Raw genomic sequence first — 20,726 nt, 5'->3', positions numbered from 1 at the left:
CTGAACATGCTGCGACCAAACAGAAAACAAAAACAAAACAAAACAAACCAAAACAAATCCGAAAAGTGCAACGCAATCACATTCAGGATAATGATGGAAGAAGTCTGTAATGAGCATGTATTGAATAAGAAACGGAAAAGTTTCAAAAGGACGTGGAAGCAGTTGAATGAAAATGACTGAGAAACAGAGAAGGGATCGAGCTCCAACACACACAGAAAAGAATTGCCGGTGCACTCCCCCGTTATACCAAATTCCTCTGGAGAAGTTTTTGTTTGTTTGTTTATGTTTTTTATTCATCGAAATGCCATCACAAGCGAACAAAAATCATGCAGTATACAATTATTGTCTGATGAAAACACACAAATCCTCCGCTTATCATCACATGGTGTTGTTTTATACTCATCAATGAAAAGCAATATTCATTTGTAATTTTTTCCAAGATTTTTTTTTTATTTTATATTTAAGAGACAGAGAGATCGTCAGTTTGTTTGTGCTTTTGTGCTTACTTTGAAAACATATGTTAAAAAAGTAATGATTAAGAATAGGTTTAAGGTTGCACTTTGATACGTTCGCTCTTCCAAAGATTCGTTACTCCGATGTCCAAAGGTTTGTTATTCCAAAATGAAAAAAAAATTGTCGTTAATTCAGGAGGTTTGTTATTAGAAATGTTCTTCGAAAAATAGATATTAAGGATCATTATTTTAGGTCCGTTCTTCTAAAAGTGGAATGGGCCTGATATTCGTTTAGGTGAAAACGGTTATTATGAGGTTTTGAAATTGGAGGATTTTAGTTGTTAACTTGTTTCTCCACATTTGGATAAGCGAACATAAGTTTTCATGTTCCAATTAATAAGCCTTTCGGATAACCTTCGGAGATTCCTATCATTTACCGAATAAAAAAGCTTCATGGTTATACGAACTCTATCAATTTTTGTATTGACAAACTGTATGAATAACGAGCCTCCGAAATGACGCGCTACAAAAGGTTTGTTATAACAAACCATATTGTGTAATATCGAAGTCACAAACATCCATCCAAGATATATGGACTTATTGTGTCTTATTATGACGACACTTCGCAGTATCGAACCTATTATCATTTCTGACTAATATGATAACACAATTTTTTCTCGGTAACAGTGTGTAACACAAGGAGCAAACACAGAGGGATTTCTTCCTAACGTATTCGTTTGCCCTCCCCAGCTAAACTTCGCATTTCTATAACGGAGCACATTTCTGTTGTTTTTCTATATTAATTTTTTGTCATAATTTTAGCTGTGACCATGTTCGTTATATAAAAAGCAAATTTTGCATTGTAGACTTTATTGAAGTTTAGGACCTGAATATTTACTTCATGATAGCGAAATTTTGATAAATATATTAGTTCTCAAGGATGGACTACGTCACTGAGATTACACGTACGTTTGTACGTTCATTTACGAGAGATGGAAAAATTGTTTTCTTTGATTCCTCAGTATGAGAAGATAAACAAGCTTATATAATTGAGAATTGGTAATATCTATTCAGGATTTTGCAGAGGAGTTTGTTCTCGACATGAAATTGCTGTTTGTTGTGAGTAGAATGCGTTTCCAACTCAAGAGAGCTGCATTGTTCAATATCTTGTTTGTTCCGAACGTCCGTGAGCTACATGCGAACCTCCGTGATGAAAACTATGCTATGTTTGGTGGGTTATAGAGACTGCCCAGATGAGATACATCTTAAAAAGGTATATTATTATTTGGGAGTGAGGATTAAAGTATAGGATAGTGAAATAAGAGGTGAAAATATTGAGTTTCTGTAAAATGCGCTTAAAGTGGAGAAAGTGTTTAGCGGAAGAGCAATATTTTTACAGAAATGACGAATTTAGTTAAATCATCAGTTGTCTACCATTACGTACAGGTTAAGTGTACAAGCTTAATATTCTGCAATCACGTACACATGTCCCTTAAGATATTTCGTTAGGATTTTGAACTGAATCAGATCTTTGGAAACTATGTTAAATGGTATTCAAATGTATGTGCAGTACTATTCCTTACGGACGTTCGCTGCTCTGGACATGGTAAACTTCAGCGGTGAATAAAAACTTGTTCCTCTGGGAAAATCCTAGTATAATTGGGTTCATATGAAAGCTTGAGTTATGCTCTTTCAGGTAAGATGAATGATTTGGAGAATTTCCTACTTTTTAAATTTTGCCTTGTTTTGGCTCAATTGTACATCGTTCAAAATTCTGACCCATATATATATATATGTTATGTATGGCAGAGCGGTTAAGTCGTTATAATGACTAGACAAATTTGTATAGCGCAGCTATACAAATAATATACTCCACTGCGCTGTGATTTAACAGAGCTCCTGACATTGTTACTGATTAGACCCACAAAAAATAAATAACAATATACATATATAAACATATATAAGGGGGCTTTTCCGACCCCTAACCTGCACTAGAGAAGAATTTGCTATATAACTGTATAATTGTACTTTTTTATTTTGTTTTTCTCTTATGTTCCGGTCATTGTTCTACCCGTGCTCCCCTTCTCAATCTTAAACTCGTTTTTAACTGGGACCTACGCTCAACAATCTATCTTTCTTTATTATCTTCATTGTCTAAAGTATTAGAAAAAATAATTTATACTAGAATTATTAATTTTTTTTAATTTGCATAAAATTTTTACAAAGTCTCAGTTTGGATTTCGAGAAAAACATAGCACTATTCATGCAATTCTTCATTTCGTTGATAACGTGGTTAACGCAATTGACAACCACGCTCATTTAATTAGTATTTTTTTTGGACTTCTCCAAGGCCTTCGATACAATCAATCATAACATTTTACTTTATAAGTTATCGCATTCTGGAATACGTGGGAAGGCCTTTGAGTGGTTTAAGAGTTACTTAGGTAATAGGAAACAGTTTGTTACTATTAAAGATAATAATTCAGTTATAAGAGATGTCAAGTGTGGTGTTCCTCAGGGAAGTCTTTTAGGACCGTTGTTATTCATAGTATATATCAATGACTTTTCCTCTGTTTCTGAAATACTTTCTTTTATTCATTTTGCAGATGATACCACTGTTATTTTTGCTCACAACGATGTTGATATTTTAGTCCAAAAAGTTAACACAGAACTGTTAAAAGTTACTAATTGGGTCAGGGCTAATAAATTATCATTGAATCTTCCAAAAACAAAATATATGCTTTTCAGTAATACTGTCGAAGTATTAAATTCTAACATAGTTTTAGATGATATTAATTTAGAAAGTGTATTAGATTTTAAATTTCTTGGTATAATTGTTGACAATAAACTGTCTTGGAAAACACATATTGATCATATCTGTAAAATTATTTCACGTAATATAGGTGTTTTGAACAGATTGAAATTTTATATTCCTCAAAAGTCATTGCTCATGTTATACTCCACTTTGATACTGCCTTATTTGAATTATGGAATTTTGGCTTGGGGTAAAAGTCATGAGACCCTCTTGAATAGAGTGTTGTTACTGCAGAAAAAAGCCCTCCGTATTATTTGTCATTCTCCTACACGTTCACATACAAATTTACTGTTTGCTTCTAATAAGTTACTAAAAATAAAATAGTTGTTTTTATTCAACTTAGGTCAATTTATATACATGTTTAATAACAGTTCACTTCCATCTATTTTTGATTCAATGTTCCTTAAAAACCAATCATTTCACTCCTATCCCACCCGACGTTCAAATGAATTTCATTTACCTTTTTTCCGAACAATTTTAGGGAAAAATTCATTTATCTACACTGGTCCAAACTATTGGAATTCTCTGAACCACGATATAAAAACAGCTCCCTCTTTGTATTCATTTAAACGGAAATTAAAAGCCTATCTTTTGCGATTTTACAATAACATTTGTCATGAATCGGATTAGTTTTACACGTTATTCATTTTGATACCCCTTTCATAAAATCCGCATAGTTGTTTACACATTGTCGCTCGTACTAGCTGACCACCGCCAAGTTCGTGAATAAAGTTTTGGGTTAAGTTAGTCATGCAGTTGATGGATTTTTCTTCGGGATCTGCACTCTATACGCTTATATAATGAGGGATTTTTTTTTCCCGTCCGGTCTTGTCTCTGTCTTGTTTTTGTTTTCCGTCCGGTCTTGTCTCTGTCTTGTTTTTGTTTTCCATCGTCCAGCCCTCGTGTATCGTTATCTCCGTTGTGCTAGTCTTACTTCCTGTCGTAGTCTGTCTTTTGCGTTTAACTATAGCCTCGTCGATGTCCCAGTGTCGTTTTATGTCCGTTTATATGTTAATGTTGTCATTTTGTGTTTTTCTTCCTTTTCTGTCTGACTCTTTATGGGCTTCCATTTCTAATTCTATTTTGTCAATGTTTTTAAACATTTTTCCTCTCTACTTTTTTTTTTCTCTGCTGTTACAACTATTTTCGCTGTTGTTGCTTCAGACATTTTCGTTGCTGTCCTGATGCCAATAATTATCACCAATATTTTCACTGATTCTTTCTCTCCTGAGGGGCCCACACTCTACAAGCTTCGTCTTTTCAGTGGGTCCCTCCGTTTTTTCGCCTTGTGTACGTTGATATTCAACTTTACTTTAATTTACTTCAGGCATTGTAATGTATCTTTACTGCAAGTATACAAGTACTGTTTTACTCTTTTAAACTCACTTTGATTGTTTGTTTGGTTTTTTTTTTTTAGTACGATTCTTATCACTGAAGAAAGAGTGATGTATGTTATGTTATTTTTTTACTGTCGAGAAACGGAATAAACTTGAATTTGAATTTGAACAAGCTCGCTTTTAAGTAGGTTCCTTCATATTTCTTTAGCATTCATTCACAGATTCCAAACTTAACAGATCGACCACTACTATGTTTTATATATTTGCAATATTCTATGTATGTCATGTATTTCATTTAATTTTGTTATATTTGATGTAATTTTTCATCGAGAAATATGAAAATAAATTGAAATTGAAATATACATATATATATATATATATATATATATATATCGCTAGATAATCTAAATCATTGGGACATTCTTCATAATTTGAGGTAAAATAATGAAATATATTGAATGAACAATATCAGAAAGTATTTTCAGTTTCTGTTGTAAAGAATGAATTACTACAATTACAACGTGTATTTGTAATAGTAGTAAGTACTTTTTGGAAGAAATTCTTGAGTGATCCACAATCTTACCCGCACTGCTTTTAGGGGACCTCTCAGTTCTCTTTTTCTTTTCTTCTCAAAATAAAACTTTTGTGTTTCCCGTATGTATATACATAATTTATTTCTATAAGTTTGTGGTATATCGTTTATCCTTGGATTTATCATTGCACAAGGTCAAGGACACGGGACTTAAATCATCATAATAGTAAATAAATGAACTTATTATTATGATAACTCAAATAGAATTATGTCTTCTCTGAAGCTGAACTGATCTGGATTAAGGGTCATGGGGTAAAAGGTCATGGAACTCATTACATATAAAAACATAAAAAATGCCTAGCGATGGAGGCATCCTTTCTTCTGTGTAAATAATGTCCTTTTTTAATGATAAAATTAATGCATATCATATTGTAATGTATTGTGTATATTTCTAAGCATATTGCATATATTATATATTTTTTTTTCTATCTCTTTTTTATTCCTGTTTAGTGTGTTTCAATGTTTGTACATTTTAATGATTGTACATTTTAATGATTGTATTTTTTTTTTTTGTTATATATAGTCGGACCCCTGTGAAAAACAGCTTTACCTGACCAGGGCTATCCGTTCCATGAGTGGAGAATAAATAAATTAAAAATAGATAAAAAAAATCACACTCTGTCCTGCATAAATGCTTATGATGGATTTCCTGATTTACCTTGTGTCATGTTTTGTTGGAAAAAGAAAAATGAGAATGAAATAAATGAATGAAGGAATAGAATGTAAATAAGATAAAGAATACTTGACTTACATCTTCCTAAATCTTTAAGAAAGCAGGAAGAGTTATATCACCCTGTCTATGTCAGTGAATTTTTGTTGGAAAATGTAGTTTTCATGAGAAATATAAATATATATACCGTATGTCAACCCCCCCCCCCCCAAAAAAAAAGCACAACGGTACCCCCGCAAATGTTAGCCTTAAGTATAGTGAATTAATCTAAATATAATTTCAGGGTATGAAACTAAAACTAATTGCCAACATCTTATAGAAAACCCCATTCGATTTACGTCAATGGTCAAAGAGAAATGAGGAATTTTGTAAAGGATGTCACTAACCTCTCCCCTCCAAGTTTTGTCTATTATTCACACACAAGATCATTGAAGTGTTTAACTTGGAAGAATCAGACTCATGACATGCTTTACAACAATCCAAATTTCTCTATGACTGCTTAAAAGGACTGTACATTACTGGTTGAGGTGGGAATTCATGTTTTGAACATTCCTAATTGATATATTGAGCTCCTTGACATCTCATAGAGTGGTTTCTGAATATCTCACAAAAGGTTAAAAGCAAAATCCCCAACTCAACCAGAACTGTACACACACTTTAATCGGGTGGGGTTTTCTGCAAAATAGACCTAAGATGCTATATTTTAAGACCCTGAAGTAGCATTTATACAGTTAAATCATATTGGTTATTATCAATGCAAACATCTGATTGTATTTTTTTTTTTGGCGCAACATACGGTATGTCCCCAAACGAAAACTTATATTATATATATATAGAAGTAAAATCAAATTGTGAGGATTCAAAAGCTACGTCTACAACCTCTTCATTTTTCTCATATACATATATTATATATATGCGTATAAGATGAAATATAGATGAAAATTTGTTAAAGCAGGATATAGATAACATGGCAGCAACTTGATTGATTAATGATGAAAATTATATGTGTACCTTTATTATGATAATGGTGTCAAAGCTACGCACCGATTTCTCCTTCCTTTCTCATATCTCACCATACGTATATACACATAGATATATATGAATTATACATATACAATATATATATATATGATATATATAATATATAATATATATATATATATATATATATACATATATATTTTATAGGTGCGTGTGTATGTCTGATTGCGTTATTGTTGAGACTATTCTTGTGTTACCCATGAACTACATATAAACCCAACTTATTTCTAAAGAGAAGAGCTCAAATCCTTTTAAACAATGGGTATGTGAATACCATAAAACAAATTTTCATCAGTGGTAGCCAAATGATATATTGAATATATTTTATTCGTAGTCCTGGGTGTATTTTAAACAATCGTATTAACAATGCTAAGACGTATAGGTAGCATGTTCATCAACAAACACAAGACGACTGTGATGGAAAATTAGGCTGTTTTAACTTATATTTACCTTATATTTACTGAACCTATATTAAATGTTGAAAGGATAGTTGCGTTCTAAAAATTTTAGTTGGTGGAAATTCTTAACGTGATATCCTCGTTACTTTTACCCTTTAGATGAAACTGTGCTTTCTACTACTGTTGACTATACATGTTTATCTTTAATTGATTTTTTTATGACGTCTTGATATGCGAAATGCAGTGTGGTAACTACCCGACGAATCGTATTACCCGAGTCATCAACATGATGTGCAGTTATTTCAGATCAGTGAAAAACTTGATTTAAGTTTCTATTGTCGGGATGAAATCATTGGGGATACATGTGGTAGGTCTATCCATCTTGACACGTTTGTATCAAGGCAATTACCCTCCGAGGGTAATTAAACCCTTCCCCCCCCCTTCCGGCTAAAGATTAGAGTAAAGATTAGAGTTAGACTTAAGTTTAAGTGCAGGATTTAGGATAAGGGTTAGAGTCAGGGAAGGGTCTGCGGTAATTGCCCAGGGGGTAAATGCCCTAGACCCCACAGTATACGTTCAAGTACAATAGGCCAGCTTGTTTGGGCTTCGGAGCTTGCAATCATCGACAACTCCTTCAGTGGCCATCTCAACGACCAAGTAGTACACATCCTCAGAGCTGTAGCCCATTGACAGCAAAGCAGCAGCAATACCTACGAGAAAACAGAAAGACAATCATCTTTAAAAGGTCATCCAACACAGCAAGTCAGTCGGTATTACATGAGCACGATCAAATCAATGAGAGGAATAACATAGTCTTCAATTCATTAATATAAGTAAAAAAAAAACAGAAACAGGTCAAGGCTTTACAAATTTAAATCAATGATTGATATCAAAAAGTGACAATAGGACGGCCACGCAAAAGATAAATCACACTACTGCATACCATGTCATGAAATAAATTGAGAAATTTCTTAATGAACGTGTTACTCTTATTTGAGATTCAGTAAACAAGTATAAATGTTAGAAACGTTATTTGCGTTTTTGTTTCTTCAATATAATGGTAAGGATTATTGTCAGAAACAGTCACATACCGGAGACATGTGGACAGGCCATGCTCGTTCCGCTTTTCTCAGTGACACCGTTATTGCTACTGTATGAAAGGCTCCAAATGTTAGAGCCGGGAGCGAATAAATCGACGCAGCTACCGTAGTTGGAGAAATACGAGCGAGTGTCAGTATAATCAGTGGATCCAACTGTGATGGCCTGTAAAGAACGGAAACAAACCACTGCCCTTTAGAAACTCGGAAAATTTTTCATTTTACAGATAGATAGTTGAAACAAGGAAAAACGTCGACGTTGCTTATAAATCTGCATCATCCGAAAAATAAAGCAAAACAGTAATTTCACTGCAGCACTCATGCACTTAACTATAATGCCTCCAACTTCTCATTTGATCAATATTTTTTTAACACATTGCACGATTTTTCAATCTCCTATGATCTTCAGTTATGATTTATTGTTGACATAGGATTGGGCTTCAATACAATAACACCATCTACATTATACTATAGTATATATATCCTATCTATCATACCATTATTACGCATAATATTATGCCATTGCATTACATTTCGACATTGGTTAAATGGTAACCTTCGTATGTGTATGGGTGTGTTTGTGTGTGTGTTTGTGTGTGTGTTCGAAATTCAGTGCGTTTATCGTGGATTATAGCTTGCATTTCTTCATTTCCTTTTTGTAATAATCATTTTCCTTTATTTCCTGTATTGATAAATAATTTTGTATTGTTGATATTACTGGTGTAGTTATATGCCTGGCTGACAAAAAATGACAGCTTCAGGTGAGGTTCAGCAGCCTTTGTCACGGACTCTGAGGGACTTATTTATACGTTAAAATAAATACAAAATAATAATAATGATGATAAAAAAAAATGTGCTTTATTTAGGAGGATGAGAGCGGAAGCTGAAGTGCGGGTAAGAGCAAAATGAGAAGATAAATATCATGGTGGCAATTCTATATAAGATTGTTGAAAAATAATTGAAATATGTTGCAAAGTTTTTTTTTTATTATTACTCCTATTGCATACGTATGTAATGATAGTCAAACCATTTTGTTTTGGAATCGTCAATGCTGTTTAAAGTCGTTTATGCAAAGCTAACATTTGGAAGTTTTCTGAACGTGCTTATGTGCAAGATTTTCTAGGTATATAAAACGTTTCAAATGTACATTAAACCAATCAAAAACCTTTCGGATTTTTAAAGAATTGCAGAAAACCTTTTGGACGTTATAAACGTCAGTAAACCTTTTAAGAATATAGAAAACGTTTTGTGGACATTCTGCAGACGACCAGAAAACCTTTGAAAACCGTCTAGAACAACAGTGTAGAACGTTCAAAAAAAAGTTTTAAGAACGTCTAAAAAGTCTCATTACCCGTTCCAGAACGTTCAGATACCTTCCATATCCGTCTACAACGCCCAGAAAACCTTTTAAGAACGTCTGTTATTTTTTTATTAGGTATTAAACAAAGGGGTATAGTTGTGAGATTATACACGCACAATCTGGGATTAATGTACCCTAATCCTAATCCTATCCTCATCTGTACCTAATTTCCTACCACCTATACCTATACTACATATTATTCCCAATTGCTGAATCTATATCACATTCTTTTCTTTACCAGCAAAATGTTGTAATGCATGAAGATATTACTAAGATTAAGTCAAATACACTTTAATTAGGCCTTTTAACATTATTAAGATACTTCTTCATAACACAATTTGATATTGTGAATAACTGAACAATAACGTATAGGATACAATTTTTAACGCTGAAAGTTTGAACCCAGCATACACCTTTAGATTTCAATGTCTTTCATCTATATCATCTAGTTTTCAAATCTTATATTTTCTCAATTGAATATTCATAAGTATCCATGAATATTCATGTGAAGAAACATTATTGACGAACACGTATAAGGTGACCAAGTAAAAAAGTTTTTTAAATGTTAATTAAAGAGGAGGTCGACGTAGCAGACATACCAAAAACTTTTTGTAACGTCCATTGACGTTATTAAAACGTTTTCCAAAACCTGTGCTTTGCGGCAATTGCTAATTCCCAACTTTGACGTTGTATGTACGCTTCAAAAACGTCCATTCTTTCCGAAGACGTACGGGAAAAAGGAAACCTGATGAAAACGTTATGTGTTTGCTGGGTTTCTAACTTGTTTATCCATTCTTTTATGCACGGAATTTATGAAAAAAAGAGCCTGATTTGAATGCGAGATTTTTAATGCATGTTAAAAAGATATATAAAACAAACATTCAAACGAACAAGCTAACTAATGCCATTAGCCTCAACCTCACACATACAAAGAACGCGGAGATGATGACATTACAACACAACTCCTCCATTACTCTTTACACAGGACATCTTGCAGGAATAGGGTTTGTTTTAGCTACAACTATAACCTTTTCTTTTTCATTAATGCCATCGTTTTTAAGTGATATTTGAAGACTACAGTACTTATACATTAGAAATTGAATGTACTTTTTGTCATAAAAATGTAGTAAACTTAAGCGCAAAACTTCTTGGGTATATAGTAGCACCATCTTTCCATTGTCTTGTTGGGGCCTGATCTCATTGTTTCGAATATGTAAGATTAGACTACATTGTGTTTTCATGTAAAGTTTTGAAAACACTTAATCATTATAATTCTTTACCTGTATATTAGACAGTCATTGGTGTTACCTGATAAAATAGCAATAGTGTTAAGGGTGGTTATCGCGATATGGCAAATTCATGAAGTAAGATTGGAAAAGGGAAGATGGTTTGCAGGTGTTTGCCATTTAGTTTCTTTTTTGTTTTGTTTTTGTGAAAAAAAAATACGGGAGGCATAAGTTTTGGTAATTGCTCTGCCGTGACTAAGGTTTCATCATTAATGTCTCTCTGGAGGAAATCACGAAGAAATATAGAGACTGAATGTTTGATTACAATGTAAACCTTTCAGATATACGAAGTATTGATAATATTTCTTGCAAAGAAAATACTCTTGAGGCTAAAAAGTTTTGATACATCTGGTGCAGACGCCGGTGACGTGTCGCATGCATCCTCGTCACTGTTCCCAGCAGCTACCACAACCACAATTTCAGCTTTCCTGGCATTTTTCACGGCTTCGTTCTCCGAATTTGAATAGCTTCCGCCGAGGGACATGGACGCTACGCACGGCTTGTGACCATACCATATGACCCATTCCAAGGCTGTTCAATCGGTAGAAAACATATCGCAATTACGAAAAACGATGAAAGGCACAAAATTTCACAAGGGGCACTGCTAAGATCAAATAAAAACATTATTGTTGGTTGGTGACAGCAAAAAGTCAACAACAATCATACTGTATATAGAAAGCAAACATTTTGGCAAAATTGGACCCGATAACATTTTCGCGACATTAAATATTCGCGAATTTGCCACAGGCATTCAATGGACAAAGTACACAAGAGCTTGAGTCCCTACGGAATTCGCGAAAATTGCATATGTTTGATATTTCCTTGTATTTTGCATAATCCTTTCATTGTCTTACCAACTAACATCAGTTCACGCAGCTTCATTGACTCTCCCAAGTATAGCCAGACCTGCATCAGCTTGATTTGAAGGTTTCAAGAAAGGCCTCCCATAAACATAGGTACTTTATGTATTGTGTAGTGATCTACATGCCGTTTAATATGTAAGGCGCATTAGCTATTATGGCTATAATCACTAAAAAAATACAGTTCCACAATGTGTAGCACACTGCTAAAAGTAATTCTGTAGTTTTCTCATTCTTTTTTAATTCAATCATTTTATATCGTGCATCACAAAAACAACAAAATGTCCCACGGTCTGATTTTACTCGAGAATTGCAGATAATCATAAGCAACTGGTTAAACTAGTCAATCTTGAGTTGTTGTGCTTTTTTTTTTTAGTATTTCCTGAAATGAGCAGTTATTCCTCTACATCATTCTACAGTTAACGATCATAAAACGAATGGAAAAATGTGTTTTAAGGGGTGTTTTTAGATCACATGGTTGTAGAATTTTTGTCTTCGAGGTCCCTTTTTATTTCTTAAAAATATTTACACACTCTTCACCTTCAAATCTCTTTATTTTTGAGAGAATAATGCACATACCATGAAAGTTGGGATTAATCACAGATTCATGGCGAGTTTCAAAATTTATTTTATTTTTTCAACAATACATAATATTTAACGTCCTATCAGAGCATGTTGAACGTCATCTTAGTCTTATAATCATTCCTTTTTTTTTGTTTCTACACCATTCTACATTCTATTTTTTTTTGTCCCATCCATTGCAAAGCTATAGCAATCCTTAGTGAGGTATAGACCCTATGCTTTTGAAAAAAACAACTCTTAGTGTTTTTGTTTTCTTCAAATATTTAGGTAGGATAGGAGAGTCAATTTGAATTGATTTCAGGATCGTTCTTAACTAAAAATCTGGCGACTTTTTGTCGGCTCTCTAATCTAGTGATTAGATCTAATTTTCATTCTTACAGGCAATGATGTCGCTCTTGTAACCAGAGCCATTGCAATCCAGGGTCCTTATCCCACGAACTTGTGCCTCGTTAGCGACACCGTAGGTGGTACTGGCAGCAGTGCCAGCACAGTGAGTCCCGTGACCGTCACAGTCAATTCCCTGCACAAGGTGGTTCAGGAAGACAACAATAATTGACTTTTGGGTATCAAATTAATTCAAATACAAAGCCTTTACGTCAGGCGCTATACATACTGCATCTTATAATCTTATTTATAGAAAATCGAGAGAAAATGTCCTTCATTCTTTCAAGAGTGAAGATATTAATTTTTGTTTTTCAAAGAGAGAAGTATATAAGAAGTCAAACATTGCAATCCACGCCCAAGAACAAAGGAATGACATATATTTTGGTTGTAAGTTATCGCTTGCCTTGGTAGTGCAAAGAAGATGCAGGTTTAACTATAATCCGTTTTGAGTGTCAATTATTGTTTGTTTCTTTGTTTGTTTTTGTTAACATATAACTGTGTCGGTCACATCTAAAATGATCCTTAACCATCAATCAAAACAAGTCGATCAGTAAATTTCACTGCTACTTCTGACATAAACCGGCCATTATTCGACACAGATTCTTTATCAAAATGGAAGCATTTTCAAAATTGTCTTACATTTCCATCGATCATATCAGCTGAGGCCCATGCACGGCCACCAAAGTCATTGTGGTATGGGTTGATACCAGTGTCGATGACGTAGATATATTTACCATATCCATATGCTGATAAAGATATAATAAGTGATAAAGAATTTTAAATCGCTTACCTAATAGCTAGGTGCACTGAAAAAAACCATATATTAGATAAGAAACACCGAGCTGATGTTGAATTCACGGTGCTGATTTTTGGTGTTAGATTTATACCTCCTTGTTTCACTTAAACATTCTTTTTGATTTTTAATTTTAAACAAGACGATTTAAGTCATTCCGATAAAGAACTTAATTTTGGGTGTAAAAAAGGTACAAGCACATTTACTCCACAATAACAAAAGTTAGCGTGGTATTCTGTTGGCACTGGACGGGTGGTTATACCGGTGACATTAACACCAGCAATATCAAATCAACACGATGCGGTGTCACTGTTTAATTGACACCAGCGCATGCAGTGTCAAAAATATAACCAGCTAAATTGTCAAATTGACACCATAAAGTGTCAGGTGGATACTTTTCAACATCACCACAACGCACTTTCTACACATGTTGGTGTTGTCCTCTATTGACATTTGATCGATGTGAGATTTAACACCCACGGTGTTAAAGCTTATGCCGATGTTTTTGCTGTGTAGATATTTCAGAATTGAAATGCAATGATTATCTTATTCGCCAATCAGTCAAAAACGAACAATATCGTTATCTCCACCTGTATGCATTAAACTGTTAATTTTTTCCAACAACTTAAAACGTGATCTGTGGAATTATGACATGTCATGGAATTATCAAGATTTTGGCGTGAACCATTGTTGTTAGTCATTAGGAAAGTTAGATAAATGAACTAATATGACGAGAAAAAAAAATAGAATTGAAATGCTGTAAAACATGAAGATTAAGCAGTACGTACCGTTAAGTTTCATAATGCCATCTCTCGGCAATGTTCTTTCATCTATGCGGTCAATTCCCCAGGAGCCAGGTGATCTGTTTGAGGACTCGGCATGGATAACTTCGTCTTCTTCAATATATCGAACTCCTGGTAGAGATCGGAGCTATATAGAAAAAAAAAAACAAATCATTGTAAGATGAGGGAAAACCACCTTCAAGGACTTTAGTGGTGATTTTACAAAATGTGACCGAGAAGTTACTTCAGTATCATGTGAGAATGGAAAACAAAATGAATATTTGCGATCAATGATCATAACGCCGTGACATATCTCTTGGTCAAGGAATTCTTAGATTTTTTTAGTATAGGCGTCATAATTGTTTAAAGGGGAAATCCATTCTAAATATAAATTAGTCTGATAGGAAAAAGTAAAATCTTATGAGTTCAATGATAAAAATGTGACTCAAATCAGACGAAATATATGGAACTTATGACATTTTGATTTTTTTGTGCTTATTTCAAACTAATATAGCGTGACCTTCAACTCGTAATATATATATTTTACTCTTCCTTGTCACTTTCACGTTTATATTTGAAAAGGATTTCTTCTCTAAATGTGCAAATTATTTTTATTAGAAATTGAATGGAATGCTGAAATTGGGGTTAAATCAGAGTTGTCTTTTTTTGTTTCACTGTTTAAATCTGTAATGATAATTTTCAAACAACAGCTAACAGCTAGTAACCTTAAAGGCAACGAGTTGATTGCAGTTATGTATATAAGTTATTAGAATAAAAACAACAACAACAGATGATTACCAAAGTATAAAGACATAAGTGTGTATAGCTTCGTGAGCAAAACACATATAAAATACACGCAATGTGGCATTTCCCTTCTATACCTACAAGATTAAGAGCTACACCGGCAACGTCTGCTTGTATAACGAATCCATTTAGCGCCTTTAAGAACTTTCTCTTGATCATGGTCTCCACTGAAACTTCGCTGTTGAAACGACTGATGAAGGAGTCTAGATCGACGTCGTCCTGCATATTCAAAAAAAGCAGATTCCGTGTCTTCTCGTGATTCACATTCATTTACGTTTTAATCTAACACTCTCAAATATTCGAGAAGGCAATTTATTAAACTTATTCACAGTAAAATCACAAAGTAACAACGATACAATACAACTATGATGATAATAGGCCCTATATAACCGAAGGTAAACGGATGGATTGCTGTGCTCGCAGCTCAGCCGGCATGGTCGTGCTGGTCTTCCGAGGAGTCCAAGTTCAACTGAATAATCACATTAATCAAAACTCCATACAATGAAACTAATTGTACACACACTTACTTACACTTGATAGAATCATACAAACAAGATATTGATATATCAGTACATCAACTAAAACAACATTACAAAAAAAATATGAAAATGTTACCCCTCCCATCCCAACTGCCAACAACAAATACCCTCCCCACCCACAGCCCTCCCCATATAACATAATCATTAACACATTACATGGATACCTGATCACATATCCTAACATCCAGTATAAAACAATTATTTATCGCTTTCTTAAAGGGATTGTACAGTTATGGTTGAGACCTAATTTCAGGTTTCTAACATTTTGGGTGATATAATGAGAAACCTCTTATAAAATGTGAAAGAGCATATAATTCTATGAGGAATTCAACGTTTATTTGATGAAAACTGGTTTTGAAATGGCTGAGATATAAAAAAGAACGATTCTAATAAAGTGTGGGACCCACACTTTATTAGGATCGCTTTGTTTTACTTTGTTTTTTGATGTCTCAGTCATTCCAAACCCGATTTTCATCAAATAAACTTTGAATTCCTCTTAAAATGGTATGGTCTGTACTATATCACAAGTGTTTTCTTGGTATCTCGCAAAAAGTTAAAAACCCAATTCTCATCTCCACCAAAACTATACTATCCCTTTAAAGGAATATGTAGAAACATAACAACAACAATAATAATAATAATAATAATAATAATGATAATAATGATAACAATACTAATCATGATGTTAAAATGTGTTTCAAAGTCACCTCCAACACCACAATGTAGCGACCTTGGATGCGATTCTTGGCCGGAATGTGGTACGGAGCCAATGCGCTGGCAGCGGCCACGGTCAAGGCGAGTAGAAATAAGCACCTCATCTTTGACGATCTATACAGATTGTGTCAACGGGAATGGAAAATATTACTAGAGCAAAGTACGGATTTGTTGTCTTCACTTTGTTACTCTGCTTCACTGTCTGGATATCTACGCAATACGTAAACATTATTGCAATTGCGTTGTATTTTTTGAAGAAAATAAATGAGGCTTTCATATTGGTTTTCTTTGATTAAATGAGTAGCAAAAAAAAAAAAAAAAACCATTGCAAAGCCGTTCAGTCCATTGTGACTCCAAATGTTCATTGAGATAAAAGTAGCTCATAAACGTTTTGTTTTGTTTTGTTTTGTTTTTTTTTTTTTTTGCTTTTTTGCTGAGATAGTGTTATGATCACACAATGTTAGGCCTACTCTTCAGCTGAATCGAAATCATATTAAATCAATTCGGCCACTCTAGGGGATACGGTATAAGGGCGACTGATACTGACTAATAACTGAAAAGACTGAAACATGCACTTTCAGTTCATTTTTATGAACACACTTAGATAAGTAACCAATAGGCCTGTGTCTGATTCGATCGATGAATAACTGAACAGCATGTCCGCCTTTTTTGAAATGACAATTCGATTTAAGTTAAAATTAAGAAAATTTTGACAAAATGCTTAAGGTCTCGGAGAGAGTAGATACTATAGATAAGATGAAGACTGTATGCATTATACGTACATCTGTCAAAATGAATGAAATCAACTGATATGATAAATAAAATTCAGGTTCGACAACTTTTACTAGATCACAAAAGCGGAAAAAAAAAAAACCATGATGACAAGATATGCTATCATTACCTGTTGGGCGACACTGAAACGAGCAACGAATAGTGACGAGCTGGCAGCAAGACACTTGATGTCCAGTCTATTTGTGTCCTCAGCTTCATTTATAATTCAGATTCAACGTGCTCGAAACAAATGAGAAACTCCACACCTGCTCGACCTAAAACAAACATCTATGAAGCCGGACGAGAAAAAAAAAAAGTGACTACGTTGCATCTTTTGAGATGTACCAGAGTGATAAGTTTATTGGCAAGTCTTGCTTCCCGCCATCTTTTTTCAGATTGATACCATTAAAGGGATTCATACAGTTTTGGTTCAGACCTAATTTCAGGTTTCTATTTCATTTTTTTTTTTAGTGAAATAATGGGGAACGTCTTATGAAATATGAAAGAGCATGTAATTCTATGAGGAATTCAACGTTTATTTGATGAAAATTGGTTTTGAAATGGCTGTGATATCCAAAAAAGAGCGATTCTAATAAAGTGTGGGACCCACACCTCATTACAATTGCTTTGTTTTACTTTGTTTTTGGATGTTTCAGTCATTCCAAACCCGATTTCCATCAAATAAACTTTGAATTCCTCTTAAAATGGTATGCTCTGTACTATATCAGAAGTGTTTTCTTGGTATCTCGCAAAAAGCTAAAAGCCCAATTCTCATCTCCACCAATACTGTACTGTCCCTTTAAATTTACTCCAACATTTATTCCGAATAAAGCCCTTATGAGTACCTTTGCGACAAAGAATGTGCACAACTCTAGAAGGTAAAGGGGCAAAAAAGAACTACTTTAAGAAAAGGACCATTCTACTATAGAAATGTCAGACACTTCGGATCTTATGAAAATTTTATCGTTCATATTAAATTCTTTCAAGAAAGTGTTGTATTAATAGCACAGTATGAGAATGTAGATTATTTTGTTGAAAAAAAAATATGATGAGGTTCGCAGAGAAAAGGAAGGAGGGAAGCAGTGTATTACAGGAAAGTAAGGAAAGTGAAGAGAAATGAGAGGAAGAAGATGAACAGACACGACCAACACAAGCTTATAATAGTAATAATGATAATAATAGTGATGATAATAATAATAATAGTTATAATTCATTACAATTGTAATGAGGTTGATGCAATGTTTCTAAGCGCACAGGGAAAGTACGAAAGGAAAAATGAAAAATGAGAGATGACAGATATACATGTATCAAAACCACAAGTAAGAATAACATGACATAAATCAACGATGTGTAATGGTCATTAAACACATACAGTAATTGAATTACACTCAGAACATTAACTTGAGGAAGCAATCAATATGGGAAAAGATGGTTTTTAAGAAGTGTCTTAAATGATTCTACTGATGGGGCTTGTGGTATATGAATGGGTAGATTTTTCCAAAGCTTGGGTGCAATAACCGCGAAAGAGCGTTCTTCGTAGCGTGTCTTAGTGCGATGGGTAGTAGCATGGGAGCGCAGACGTCTAGATGCAGAAGAATGCGATACAGAGGCATGCAGATGTAAATGAGTTATGAATAGATAAACTAAATTGATCTAAATAGATCCTCGTCATTTCACCAACTAATTAGGTTATCCAAACACTGTCTCCCTCTTCTATCACCTTAGATCTATCTCCTGTTTGAATGATATTTTGCCAGCGCTGAAAACACGTTGATAAGAAATTGTCCTCTTGCACATTCTATCAACAAAAGCTAGACGCCGTGTCATCTCAAACGGGGCAGCATGATCCTGCCGTGTACGCGTAACTATACCGATAAGCCTTTGTTCGTCATTCGGTGAAATTCACACGACTACGAAATGGTGTATAAAGGTCCTACCATCACGACTATACTATACGAGCATATGATTATAAAGTATGATCATCTTCCATTTACCCTTTTTTTTTCTATTAAGTCCCCTTGTGCTGTGTGCGACATGCCATTTTGAGGAGGAGGAAATTTTCAGAAAATGATAACTTTTAAGGAAAAACAAACAAACAGACGTGCTAAATGTATGGAATAATCCTGTCTGACGAACATGGAGAGACGTTTTAAGTGGTTTGAGTATGTATTGCTGATTCAGAAGTCAGTCTACTCAACCGTAATATCATGCAGTGGAGTCCGGCTACTGTACAATATACCAGTAATTTGTCCCATTATAAGAGTATTGGCATATTACAGCTATTGATGTGTAATCTATATCTCTTTTTCTTCATTACATCTACATGAATTGTGAAAAAAAAAATCAACGTCATTTTGACTTTCTCTTCAGTTCCCTACAGTTTCCCAGTCAAGTATAAGGTAATGCATATTTGTTTTCAAAGTCATGCATACATGGAAACGAACAACACTTTGATAAAGCATAGGCTGTTATATTCCCGTGGAGTCTTTAACAGAGAATCTTATTGAATAGATATGAATTCATTTCTCGTATTTCACAGTAAAAGTAATAATAATACTTATTAATAGACAAACACGTCAGAGAAGGATTCAAATTATAATTCAAAGATTGAAAAGTATCGCTGTAGAAATAAATACAATGATATCAGAAAAAAATCGACAATACAAAACCATCTCTAAGTAAATGACGGAACCAAGACATATATAGCACAAAAGCAAAAACTAATTAACTGTTAGTGCCCAGGAAAGAGAGATTATTTATTGTTTTAATAAACATTATTGTCGTTAGGTCTAGAGATAAGGAGTAGTAGTTTCTTAATAGTTATGGTTTGGTGATGTGCTTGAAGTCTGATTTTGAAATGTTCTTAATATTATGGCTTGGGACATTGGGTGAGAAATTTGTTTAATATATCTTTATACTTCTCTCCCATGGATGAATCTTATTTGTCGTGTTTTCAGCCGGCTCGTATAAAAAGAATCGCGCCATCTACCGACGGACAGACAAAGAATGCATTTCTTGCGGCTATGAATAAGCCGACGGTATAGTATAGGGGAGAGTTAGCACGTCAGTTTTACATTGTTTTTTTCTTTAATGTATCAGGTACACAAGGGCCGAAGCTGAAATCGGTGTCTGTATGTAATGTTATGTCTTGTTGTAGCTCGAGCTCACTACTTATTCGAAGAGTTTTAATGTGGAGGTTAGGCCAAAAAAAAAAAAAAAAATTGTTGCATTGGCGTAACCCGCCCGACCCTAAAAATTCCGCCGACCCCATATTTTTTTATTATTTTTTTTGCTATCGATATCAAATATCTTGTTGATTGCGATCGCGATCGCACAAACCCGGAAGTGGAAATGGCTCTGGGGATATCGGATGTACGAGGGAGAGATCTAGCGCCTCGCATAAGCCTTCCTTGATCAGTACGTCATCTGTTTCCAACACGGACACGTAC

General features: G+C 34.1%; 1 protein-coding gene across 1 annotated transcript; it reads right to left on the bottom strand.

The window, feature by feature from the left end:
* Positions 1-7,832: 7,832 nt before the first annotated feature.
* On the bottom strand, positions 7,833-16,610 carry LOC139727079 (aqualysin-1-like). Its single transcript, XM_071638057.1, has 8 exons — positions 16,500-16,610; positions 15,335-15,472; positions 14,456-14,597; positions 13,514-13,620; positions 12,869-13,010; positions 11,395-11,579; positions 8,397-8,568; positions 7,833-8,015 (listed from the first exon to the last, which is right to left on the bottom strand). Exons 1-8 carry the CDS (start codon positions 16,608-16,610, stop codon positions 7,882-7,884), a joined length of 1,131 nt encoding a protein of 376 aa, XP_071494158.1. The 3' UTR covers positions 7,833-7,881.
* Between the last annotated feature and the right edge of the window lie 4,116 nt (positions 16,611-20,726).

The sequence above is a fragment of the Diadema antillarum genome, unplaced genomic scaffold, assembly GCF_040938485.1.
Source record: "Diadema antillarum isolate AM-2024a unplaced genomic scaffold, OU_Dant_1.0 seq00000118_RagTag, whole genome shotgun sequence".
Lineage (NCBI taxonomy): Eukaryota > Metazoa > Echinodermata > Echinoidea > Diadematoida > Diadematidae > Diadema > Diadema antillarum.
The sequence above is the reverse complement of the archived record's forward strand: the minus strand, read 5'-3'. Positions and strand labels throughout refer to the sequence as shown.